The sequence below is a fragment of the Macaca fascicularis genome, chromosome 17 (genome assembly GCF_037993035.2).
Source record: "Macaca fascicularis isolate 582-1 chromosome 17, T2T-MFA8v1.1".
NCBI lineage: Eukaryota > Metazoa > Chordata > Mammalia > Primates > Cercopithecidae > Macaca > Macaca fascicularis.
The window spans coordinates 18,172,898-18,185,188 of record NC_088391.1 but is presented as its reverse complement, the minus strand read 5'-3'; the positions used below and the strand labels follow the sequence as shown (position 1 = coordinate 18,185,188).

The 12,291-nt window shown below is 45.2% G+C and overlaps 1 protein-coding gene across 5 annotated transcripts in view; it reads right to left on the bottom strand.

Moving 5' to 3' along the window:
- Positions 1-10,000, bottom strand: part of FREM2 (FRAS1 related extracellular matrix 2) — a 236,459-nt gene extending 226,459 nt beyond the window's left edge. For all 5 annotated transcript variants that reach the window (XR_006693725.3, XR_010582565.2, XM_065533167.2 and 2 more), the window contains exon 1: positions 4,559-10,000. Coding sequence is in view for 3 of the 5 variants with exons in the window: in XM_065533167.2 (XP_065389239.1) it covers positions 4,559-9,734 (5,176 nt within the window). In the remaining 2 variants the exon portion in view is untranslated. The remainder of the gene's footprint in view (positions 1-4,558) is intronic.
- Positions 10,001-12,291: the final 2,291 nt, after the last annotated feature.

Below are 12,291 nucleotides of genomic sequence, written 5' to 3'. Positions count from 1 at the left end.
CCAGCACTTTGGGATGCTGAGGCGGGTGGATCATATGAGGTCAGGGTTCGAGACCAGCCTGGCCAACATGGTGAAACCCTGTCTCTATTAAAAATTAGCCGGGCAGTAGTGGTGCATGTCTGTAATCCCAGCTACTCATGAGGCTGAGGCAGGAGAATCGCTTGAGCCTGGGAGGCGGAGGTTGCAGTGAGCTGAGATTGCACCACTGCACTGTAGTCTGGGCAAGAGAGTGAGACCCTGTCTCAAAAAAAAAAAAAAAAAAAAAAAGTGGAAACCTTTATTCATAGCAGAAAGTTATATCGCCTCAGAAATGTTCCTTATGTTACTTCCTACTCTATCAAATTCACGTGCATACGTTTGTTTTCATTACGAAGACACAATTTTTAAACTTATTCATCCATCTCACCAGTTCCTTTCCTTAATGATGCCACACATACAACATAATAAAAAAATATCATTTTGTTCTGTGATACTTGTAATAGATCATTAATTGATCTGGACTTTTCTAAGACTACATAAAGTCAAGATCATGGCTAAAAATAGCTATGACAATGATAGGTAATATTTATCTGTCTAGTGTGCGTTCTATGGTTTTCCATCTCCTAAAAGCTCTAGTAAGTTCATGCTATGGAATTCAAAGGCTTATATAGAAGACAATGGCTTTACGAAATGTTAATCTCAAGTAAGGCAAGGCATTACTTGAGATTAACGCCACAAATTTCTATAGCTCCACTTTACAGATGTAAAATGTGTGCTCTACCCTGGCTCATAAAGTTTTGAAAGGTAAGTCATTATTAGGAATACTTGCAGAAGGGAAAATCTGATTTTATAGTTAATGGTACCTTCCTGCTAATAGAGGTATTTGGAGGTAAAACATGCCTAAGACGTTTGATTTCCCTTAGCACTTCATTTCTCTTTTAAAACAAAATAGTTAATATAGAGATGGGGGCTCACTATGTTGTCCAGGCTGGCCTCAAGCAATCCTCTCACATCGGCCTCCCAAAGTGCTAGGACTATAGGTGTGAGCCACCGAGCCGGGTCCCACCTTTCTAACTCTACTGTAACTTTCCACACTTTCTGCCTAGCTTCACTTTTATCTTTCTGTATGGTTATCTTTTCCAGTAGACTAAAAACCTCTGGGATTTTTTTTTTCCTATCTTAACTTCCCACAGTTCTTTGCTTAGGATATTACAGTAGCAAAGGCGCAAATGTTTCTCAATTTAAAATGAAAGGGCTGAGTGGTAGATCACACTTGTATCTCTACCTTTGTATGTATGATGTTTCTGCCAGGGTAAGGACTGAAGCCTCTGCACAACTCTTTGCCTATTTACTCCTATAATTCTTAATTTTATAACCTTCACTTTATCAGTAAAAAAAAAAAAAAGCAGTAAACTCTGCCGACAACACATTTTTACCACAAGAACCACGACCTCTGGCCATGTGGGGAAGACCCTCTTCCAATGTTCCCACCCCTTCAAATTGCATAAGAAAATCTAAAGGCTCTACCAGGAGAAAAGGCTCTGTTTAGCATGCCCAGCATCTGTATCAATGTTTTCTTAAGCAAAATTTGAATCGTTAAGGAATAGTTTCAAAGAAATAAATCCTCACTTTGAAACAGAATTTTAAGAACTTTTTAAAAATTTTTTCAGATAAAGAGAACATAAATGCAACTATATGGCACTCTGGTACCCAAATTTCCCTCCAAGCAGGGCATGTGTTATTGATTAGTTGGAACATACTAAAACCTTTTATATTTTTCATATAACTAATTAATAATTCATGGTTCAAAAAGGAGCCTCTAAAAAAAGTAAGTAAAGACTTTCATTAGCATATTGGTATTCCAAAAGCACCTCTACAAATAACATAAACATACCATAAATGTATATAATGCCTAGCTTTCTTAAGACACAAAAGTAGTAGACAGATAATCTGATAGCCAAAATGTAATCTTTTTGAAGCAAATATCTACGAATTATCTAGGTTTTCTTCTAGTGCTAAATATACATTAAATTTATTTCAGTTTATCTACAAAACTATTCCGTGAGTTTTTTGTTTGTTTGTTTTTAATTCTAAGTTCATTAACATGTCAGGCAGCCACATCTGGTTCAAACTCTTTGAAGACATTTCCGCTTTCCTGAAACTGATTTATAAATTATCCCACAGAATATATCACTATATACTCATTGTAGGGAAGAAAAATCGAGGTACTTGAGACATGCAATTTAGATCTGGATTGGGGGAAACAGGGGCAACTTGGGAAAGAGGTGAAGTTTGAAATAAATAAATGATATCCATAATTTACCTCATCATACGTTGTTAACTTTTCATCAATTTGATAACTTTTAGAAAGGAATTAATTTTTTTCTTCTGGGAACCATTTAGTCATTCAATTTAGGGATAACCTTCTCTGGCCACCTGTGCTAAATTGACCTAATTCGATGCATTGAAAATCCATCAAAATATAGGTTTACCTTATCCCTTCATGATAAAGTAAAAACAAAAACAAATAAAAGGACTGCATAGTCTTCACTCTAAGCACTGCTTTCATTTGTCCTACTGGAAGAAGAGCCATGGTAGCTTTCTGATGGCGCTTTCTCCATTTTTTAAATCGCTTATCTAATCTCCATAAATAACAGCTATGAATCAAACTCTAGCCTTGACTTGTTCGAATGAGTGCTGTGTGATTAAATACCAACAGCTTCCCTAGTCAATATTTTGGTTTGTATTGGAATGTGCTAATTTTCCTTAAAAATTCTTAAAAAGTCACATCACATAATAAGCATAACTTCTCTACATTTACAAAGATGATAAAAATTAATCATGGTGACTCAAAGTCAGTAAGAGACAGAACAACTGCCTATAATGAAATAGCATAATTTTTAGGGTTCAAAATTTCAGAAATAATATTCTAATATTGTGAGCTGTTGGACTGAGTCCACAGAATTTAAATTAATTCATTTGCCTGTCTCCATCAAAATAGTTCTTTTAAAAAATCTCTCAATCAGATTTCTTTTTCAGGTCAGAGGAGTAATTTGAAGAACCATTTTCTATTATCTAATATATTCCTTTCATTCTCTTCCCTTTCCATGAAAATAAACCAGTGTAAGACGGCATGGCATCGCTAGCCTCAGAAAGCCTTCACATAAAAGTTTCCTACTGGTCTGGCATGACACTTGGCACTTTGAGGTTTTCCTGTCCCTGCAGGCCCTGGGATACATTCAGGCTTTTAGCCAAGAATCAGGAGGTTGGAGTGTGGAGCTATTTGCCAGCACCTAAAAGAGAGAAGCAGTTCACTTTAACACTGCATTTTGCTACATCCATGTTTATTAAAGCATTTGTTATCTATGAGTACAACACAGTTGCAGGAAAAGAACACCCCCATTGGGATGCCCTGGGGTTAAGCTCCATCTCTACCCATGGATCCCACATAGGAAAGATCTAGTGTCCATTCTGACATTGTGAGATTTTCATGAAAGCAACCCAAATCCCGCTGTAATGAAAGTTGCACGTTCTACAGAACAGAGTCCTGACTCCCAAGCCAGTATAGTGAATGGGCTTCTCCCTTCCCCCATTAAATGCATAGGACACTTGTCCTTTCTGCCCCAGATTGTGTCCACCCACAAAGGAAATTCAGATTAGAAACACCCTGTTGCCTAAAGACCACAGGTGCCGGAGGCAACTGTTTTTTGTTACTGTGTTTGTAACGGGTCGGAGAGGAGGTTCACAATGATGAAATAATTTCCCCCTTCTACTGTTAATCTTGTTTACATATCTTCATGTTCCCAATAATGAATTAGATGTATATTTTGGTGATGAATATATTGTTATTTTATACATCTTTAAGTATACTTTCCTTTTCCATGTATAGCCTAGTAGCATGCCCTGTACATATATGTCACTGTTATAACTCTAGATAGGTGTTTATCACTTATGTCTCTGGATGAGTATTTGCCTGAGTCATGAAATATTATTAAAAATTTTAAAAATCGAAAAAGTAAATAAATGTAAACAAATCTTTTAGTTACAAAGTTCCTAACAACCAAAACTGTGTCAGAGCAATGCCCTTAAAATTTAATCAAAGTAACCTAAGTTTGAAGGCTTCTTTGGAATAGTAATTGATAATGACAGCACTGTGAATAAACAGTATTTAAGAATGCACATCCTTCATTAAGGTACCAAAATGCTTCATGAACCACCTGCAGGATACAACACAGAGGATGCTCAGAGGATAGATATGGCAAATGGAACAGAATTGGAAAGCCTGCTTCAATTTTAATTCACCAAAGTTCGCCCCCTGCTTCAGCAGCATATTCTTGCCACTTTCAAAATACATCAGTACTCCCTCTAATGAAGGTCACTGCGATGGGAGGTAGGACAAGAAGGGAGCCGTCCTCCCAGGGAAGTGAGTCCCTGTATTCTCCCCATCCCCTTTGTTTCCTTCCCTTCTCTTGGACTCTAATTTGATGCTCTGTTTGTGAGGCTTTCAGGGAAGCCATATTCTCAGGAAGCAAGACCTGGAATGTCCTTTGATAACCAAGAAAAGAAACATGAAACATACCTTGTGTGAACTGTGCAATGCTGTGGTTGCCTTTGTCCAGGTTGAGGAGATATCCATGTTGAGGGGCCTCTGTCACAATAAACCTAAGAGAAATGTGTAGGCTGTCTCTGTCCTCCACTTTCAATATTTTGCTTGTGATCATGAACCCCAAGTGGCCAGTGGCTAGAGTGCGAAGTGTAGAGGCCCCCTTATTCGCTGCGATTTGGGGGACACTGTTGTCAACAGCCAAGACCTGGATCTTCATCACTTGGGGTCTCCTTGTTTCAAATACTGTATCGGGAAAAACAAAGAAGTCTGTATGTGTGCCATCAGTCACTGTGAAGGAGAAGCTATCTTCACTTGACTCGGTGCCATCATGTTTGTAGCTGATTAAGTTTTCATTCAAGTCTTGCTTGGTAAAAACCATGACAGGTCTGGTATTGTTGAATAGGAGATGGCCATGAATAGGCACCTGGGTGATAGTGAATTTCAGGAGTTTGTCAGGAGTATCTCTGTCTTCGACAGTGAGCTCAAAAGGAGTAATCAGCTTGTTTTCACTTTCACTGACGACCAGGTTGTGGATGGTGACCACTGGCTTTTTATTATCCACATCGCTAATGGAGATACGGAATGTCCGAAAGACAGGGTTACGTCCATCGGTGACTTGAAACTCGAAACTGTCCATTTTCACTTCATCATCAGCTGTGTGGATGTAGTAGATTTTGTTTCCAGCCAGTTGCAGCTGAGTGAAAGATGTGATGGACACTCCAGGCTGATCTGTGCACTCCAGGTGACCTCGCATGGGGGCCCTGGTGATGGTAAAAACCAAGTTTTCATCAGGACTGTTCAAGTCACTAGTGCTTAGTAGGTCTGTTGTGAGAGTGACCTTGCCACCTTCTTTCAAGGACACTCCCTTACTTATCACATCAGGGAAGACAATGTCAATGCTCCCTATGGACACATAAAAGTAACGATCTATGAGGGGATTTATTCCATCAGTCACGTCAAATTTAATTAGGTCCCGAATGCCCTCTCGCCCCAAATGGACATACTGAATTAAATTTCTGTCTACTTCATCCTGGGTAAAATTCATGCCCAGTGTGATATTTTCAAAGGCACCAGTAGGTTTTCGTCTCTGTAATAAGCCATGTCGTGGCCCATAACGAATAATATAAACCAAAGATTTGTCTTCTGAATCTAAATCTGTTGCCATTAATATTTTGTTGTTGATAATCTTGGTATCCCCAATTTCTATTTCTAGTCCATTATTGATAGTCATTCTGGGCGTCTCATCATCAACAGGGATAACTATAATGAGGACCATCTTTTCCACAGAGTGCTTCCCATCTGTTAGTTTAATCATAAAACTGTCTTCCTGGGTCTCAGAGTCATCATGCTCGTAAATAATGCTGGAACTCTCTATGATCTGGTCCAAGGTGAAGCTTTCGACCAAAACCGTGCCATTAATTAGCTGATTCATGATGTGACCATGAGTGGGGAATTGGGTAATAGTGAAAGTTAAATCATCCAGGGGAACATCAGCATCAGCAGCATTGAGAATGGGTGTATCAATTACCAGACTCATGCCTTCCATCACCATAAATTCTCTCATAAACATCTCTGGCTGTTCGTCATTGGTGGGAATGATTACAATGGGGAAGAACTGTCTCTCTGAAAAGTTAATGCCATCAGAACAACGAAAGATAAATCGGTCCTCCACAGGTTCCACCCCCTTATGGACACTCTGGACATAGTTTATGTGGCCCTGCCTGAGATCTTTCAAATTGAAAGCACTTATGGCAATCCCTGCTCTTGACTTCTCAGAGCCTGGTGCTGGAGAAATGTTTTCAACATAACCTGAAGTAGGTTGAATAACTATAGTACACAAGATGTCATCATTCAGGGAATCTATATCTTCAGCACTTATATGCATTGACGTTATAACACTTTTATCACCTTCCATTACTATCAACTGTTCACCTACAGAGATTTCCGGGGCCTGGCTATCAACAGGCAGGATGGTCACCCACATAGTAACTCCTTGGATAGTATTGCCACCAATTCTCCATTCTTGAGACATATCTGACAGACTCAGGTTAAAAGAATCCGCTTTAGGCAATAGGCCTATCTCTCCACTGGTGTGGGTATATACAACAGAGCCCTCCAAGATGTCCCTTTGAGTAAACTGCTCTGCTGGAATGCCATTGACCAAGATTTCCCCATACAAAGGTGGATCTTCCAAGAGGAAAGTCAACATCAAGTCATCACTTTCCTCATTGGTCCCCTTAATAACATTGGCGGTGACTTCAGTAGCCCCATTTTCTAAGACATCTAGATAGGACTCCAGAGTGCCAGTAGGATGACTCAGTACGGGCACTTCATCGTCCACTGGCCGGACATTCACTCTGAGAGTGATGGGCACCACATGATGTCTGTCGCTGACTTCCAAGGAGCAGCTATCAGTCAGGGACTTGTCCCCATTATGGGCATAGGAAACTCGGCCCTGTTTTATGTCCTCCAAGTGGAAGAGACCTCCTACATGCAGGATCTGTCCAGACACTCTCATGTGGCCGTGTTTGGGTGCCTGCGTGAGGGTGAAAGAGATATGGGCAACGTCAGTGTCTACATCATTCACGTGCAACTCTGTCTCACTCAGGATGTGGTGACCCTTCTCCTGAATAGTGAAGCCGGTGTTGAGGATCTCAGGTGGCTGGTTGTCCACGGGCTGCAAGTAAAGAGTAAAGGTGCCTGGAGCCACATTCCCAGCTCGGTCTTCCACCTGGAACTGGAACTGGGCCACTCGAGTAGCCACACCTAATTCTTGACCTGGGGGTCTGTAAGCAATTTTATGATGATTGATCTGGGCTTGGGTAAAATGGGTCACCACGACTGAGGGGTTGTCAGTCAGGACCAAGGTACCCAGTGGGGCTGGTGAGTGGTTTTCATCTGTGTCTGTGGGGGGCTGAGTCACTGTGTAACGCAGTTCTCGGTCATCTGTGTCTAGGTCAGTGTAGCGCAGCCACTTCTTCCTCAGTGGTGTGAGCTGGGATTCCTGTACCACCATACGAAGGGGACAGCCACTGCCCAGCTCTGGAGGCAGGCGATCTACAGGATGGATACGTATCACAAACCGCTGTAGCCCGGACTGATTAGGAGGGTCATGGTTATCCTGGACTCTAAATGTGAACTGGTCTGTGACTGGCCCAGTACTATGGGGCCCGGAGTGTCTATAGAACAGCCTGCCCTCTGTTATGTCCTGCTGCTGCCACTCTGTCACTGTTCGCTCATAAAATGCTCCCTCCTTCCTCCAAAGGCCCCTGAGAAGCTCCTGCTTCTCATGGGGAGGGTGAGCTTGGCGGAGAAGCAGATGTCCCGTAGTTAAGAAGGGTGGCTCCAGCACAAAAAGCAGCAGAGAATCATCTGAATCCATGTCAGTTGCACTCAGGGAAAGGGGCAGGATGGGCACTGTTTCACCCTCTGCCAGTGTCAGCCCTGTGTTGGCATTGAGAACAGGTGGCTGGTCATCCACAGGCACTAAGGTGATGGGGAACAGAAACTGTACCTGGTGCCTGCCTCCTCCATCCACCATGCGAAGCACCAGGTTGTCGCTAAGTGAGCCGTCTTTGTCATCATGCTGGTAGACCACCTGGCCAGCTGCCAGCTCAGCCACTGTAAAGCTCTTGGGAGCAGAGCTGCCACTGGGAGCACCCAGAAGGACAAGGTGACCATGCCGGAGCCCAGCCACCACCTCTAGCCGCACTGCTTCTAGGTCATCCTCATCGCTGATGACCAAGTTTTGGGGACCACTGCCTGCAGGGCCTGTGAGGGGCCGAGACTGACCCTCATAGAGAATAAGACCAGTATTCCGGGTGACCACCGGAGCCATTGTGTTCATGGGCTTCACCACTACCATGAAGGCAAAAGGGTCTGAAGCTGCTCCTTCTAGATCCACTACCTCCAATTCCAGTTCAAAGAGACGCTCCTGGTCAGAGTCTTCAGAGGGGGGCTGGTAGGCAATCTTAAGGAGCCGCAGATCCCTCTGAGTGAAGGAGGAAAGGGGCAGGCTGCGATCATCGGTGCTCACCAAGTAGCCCTGGCCAGGCTGGAATGGAGAAGTAAGGTTGAAGATCAACAGGTCAGGGGGAGACTCAGCATCCTCAGCTGCCAGCATGTCTGGGGTCAGGGCCGTCAGCACAAACTGATCCACCTCCATCATCATCATGGCCACGAAACTGGGCTTGGGTGCCGTGTTCTCGGCCCCTCCTCGGATCCTCACCAGAACCTGGAAGTGCTCGCGTTTCAAAGCAGGGCTGCCCACAGGAGCCCCTCGTGAACGAAGCTCCACCACCATGGGCATCCAGTCCCTGTTTGGTGAGCGACTGGCGGCTGTGTGGCGATAGCGCACGCCTAGTTCCTGGAAAGCTTTGCAGTCCATCAGGAGAGGCTCCGGAGCGCCTCCCTCTCTGGCTCCTCCGGGGACCTGCGGGTAGTGGAGGAGCTCTCCATAGCGAGGCAGCGCGCCCAAGCCGGACAGGATGCCTACGCGGCACTCCTCTGTCTCAGGCTGGTAGGCGAACTCCAGGCTCCGCGCGTCCAAGGCATTGCTGGTCCCCAGCAGTTCTTCCACTACCAGAGGCAAATTCCGAGTCACAACCTCCAGCTGGGTGAAGACCACCTCCACCTCCAGTACCAGTGGTAGCACTACCGCCCCTCCGGGCGCGTCGTAGCGCAGCTGCAGCCGGACGCGGTCCCGAGACGGGCTGCGCGCGCCCAGGTGAGAGTAGCGCACCTCGCCAGGGCCGAAGTCGCACGGGAAGCGCTTGGGACTCAGGCGGCCCGGTCGCTGGGCCAGTGCGTCGTTGTCTAGTACCGAAACCGCGCAGCGGTCCCCGGGCTGCACCTGCAACACCAGGTCATGCAGGGGATCCAGCCAGACTTCACGGCCGAAAGGCACCCGGAGTCCGCGGTTCGCCAGCACTATGGCCTCCTCAGCAGGGACCCCTGCAGCCCCCGCGAGACCAGGGGACAGCAGCGCCCTGCCAAAGGCAGCGGGCTGTGCCGGGACGCGGCTTACCAGTGACAGGAGAAGCAGCAGCAGCAGCAGCAGCAGCCGGGGCGGCGGTGGCGGTCCTGGCTGTAAGCTGGTGGAGTTGCCTGTTCGGCGTGAGGATAACCCGGGAGTCCCGGCTGCGTGCATGGTCCGGGTGTTGGGGCTTGGACAGGTCAGCCTGAGAGCATGCGAAGTCAGTCCCCGGGCAGACAACAAGAGACACCGCCGGGAAGTGCCAGGAACTCCGCGCGCTGCCTACGGGGTCCTCCTGTAGCCGGGGCTGGGCCAGAAGGATGGCAAAGTTGCGCGGCGCCGTCCGGGCTGGAGCCGCAGCCGAGGAGCCTGTCTTCCTAGCCCGTCCAGTTCCGCCACTCGCGACTCTGTCGCGCGGAGTACTGAATCCCTCCACTTCTACTTTCCAGGTCCCGGGACCCTGGGCTTTGAGGGAAATCCCTCCCCTCGCACCCCCTTGCTCCAGTCCTCCCAGGAGGCCAATCGTTGGTCGGGGGAGGAGGCGCGGAGCTGAGGGTTGGGTAGTAATTTCTGCCAATCAGGTCTTAGAGGCCAAGGCGGGGAAACTGCCTGGAGGGGAGGAGATAGAGGCGCAACAGGTTGTCTTGGAAGTGAGGGGAGAAGTGGTCCGGAGTTGCCCACCCCTGCTTGCGTTTCGCTCTGGGCTGCTATTAATAGATCTGGTACTCCAGCAGAGAAGCCGGAACACACTGCTCTCCTGCATTCACTTCATCTGCCGGCGACCAAGGGTTACCCATTTTAGCCACCCCCCACTCCTCAGCCCTATTCAGTGAAATACCGCGCAGGGCATGGCCATTTCTCAAGGAAACTTGCACAACCAGGGGAAAGTTAGACGCAATGCTTTTTGAGTTTGAAGCGAAACCCAGAACGTCTGAGAAGAAATTCTGGGGCATATTTGCAAAAGAACAGCTGGAATTAAAAGCCATAGCTAGACCAGGTTGCACTCCAGCCCAGCCCCCTTCGGGGCGCCCCCACGCTGCCTTCTCCTCGTAAATTACAATGGGCACAGTCCTCCGATTGGTGAGTTTTTAACAAGCCCCTCCTTTGCAACCAAGGTTCACAGAGTAAAAGGAAAAAAGAGGATTTGGAATGCGTGAGAAATGCAGTCTGATCAGAATCGCTAGTCTTGCACCAAAGAATAAATTCTAGGGAATGTGGCCCCAGGCTTTCCCAAATCCGACTCTGTTAGGGTAGCTGTCATTAAAGACGTTCCTGTTCTCTTCGCAGTAATTAGACCAAGCACAAACTAAACCTACTTGTCAGCATCACATTTCTTTGCATGCCACGAAAATTGATAAATATCCGGAGGGCACACTAAACTAGTTTAGCTCCCATTTCAGCCAGCAGGTTTTGAAGTCAGAGCTTGAGCTCTTCCTGCCCCCTTGTGTTTGTTTGGTTTCAGTAGTGTGTAGATTCCCTTTCTAACAGGTTTTCTATCAACTCCCCTCCCCCCTCAAAAAAGACTCCTTATAATTTAAATTTAACCATTTTCGGATTGGCTCCTCAGCAATCATAGTCAGAATGTTTTATTTAGGATAGTATTATTTTTTTCTCCACTAATGCAAATCTGATTGCTAACAGGAGCATAGAATTGGAGTAATAGTCATAATTGCCCTTTTCCTGCTCCAAGGGATTTTGAACTTGGAAAAGAGAGAAATATAAGAAACTCTCAATGCCTTTTTACTTTTCAGTCTAAATTGAAGCTAGAAGGTGCCTATGGGAGTAATTTCTGTAAGAAATGCCTATCCTTTTAACGCTTTGTGTTTTCAGCTTGAGCTCCTTCAGATCAGGATTTTGATCCTTGCTTGACATAGTTGCAGCTATTTTCCAGGCTGCAGCACAAACTCTGTACGTAAGTATGGCTGGGAGATGCCAGATTCCTCTCCATGAAACCTACTGAGTGGTGTCTGTCTCCAGGAGTCAAAGACAGGAAGTTCTGAAATCTTTCAAAAAGAAGCAAGAGATCAATTTAAAGGAGTCACTCATCCAAGCAAATGTGCAAGCAAGCAAACAGGTAACATTTAGTTAATTAAATATTAATTAAGATTATTCTGTGTGCTCTGCATTGTTGGAGGGGCTTTTAACTACTACTTAGAAATTGATGGATACGTTTCACAATTTATTACAAAATGAGCATCCGGGAACATAGAAGGGATGTGGCCTTTACTTTAAATACATCAGAAAATCCGCCATATAACTCTTTACCTATAGTCATGTCCCTTGGCCATTGACTATAGGTCTCATTCTTGCCAGAATTATTATTTTCCTGTTTGCTTTGTCCTTATTATTTTATAATTTATTATGATTATTTATTATTGCATACAGAATTCAAATTACGGAAACATGGGGGGAAATTCTGCTATTCCCTGTTCCAAATTAGAACAAATAAGATGCCGATTAAACTAGAAAACCAATTTCAGGACACGGCTGTTTTTATAGTATATTTCAAATTCTGGTGGTGTGTTTGTATGGAAAAATGTCGTCTGGAAGCAAAGTGGCCCTTACCCAGCCATTGTGACCCTGGGTAAATTCTGAGCAGAACCAGACTAACAGCTTGACCCTTGATGCTTCTTAGTGGCTCCAGGGTTTTCCTTTCTTCCTTTTAAAGTCCAGCTCTGTTTGACTTGCAAGCAATGATAAGATCAGCATTTGAAGTATGGTAGTGTGCCTC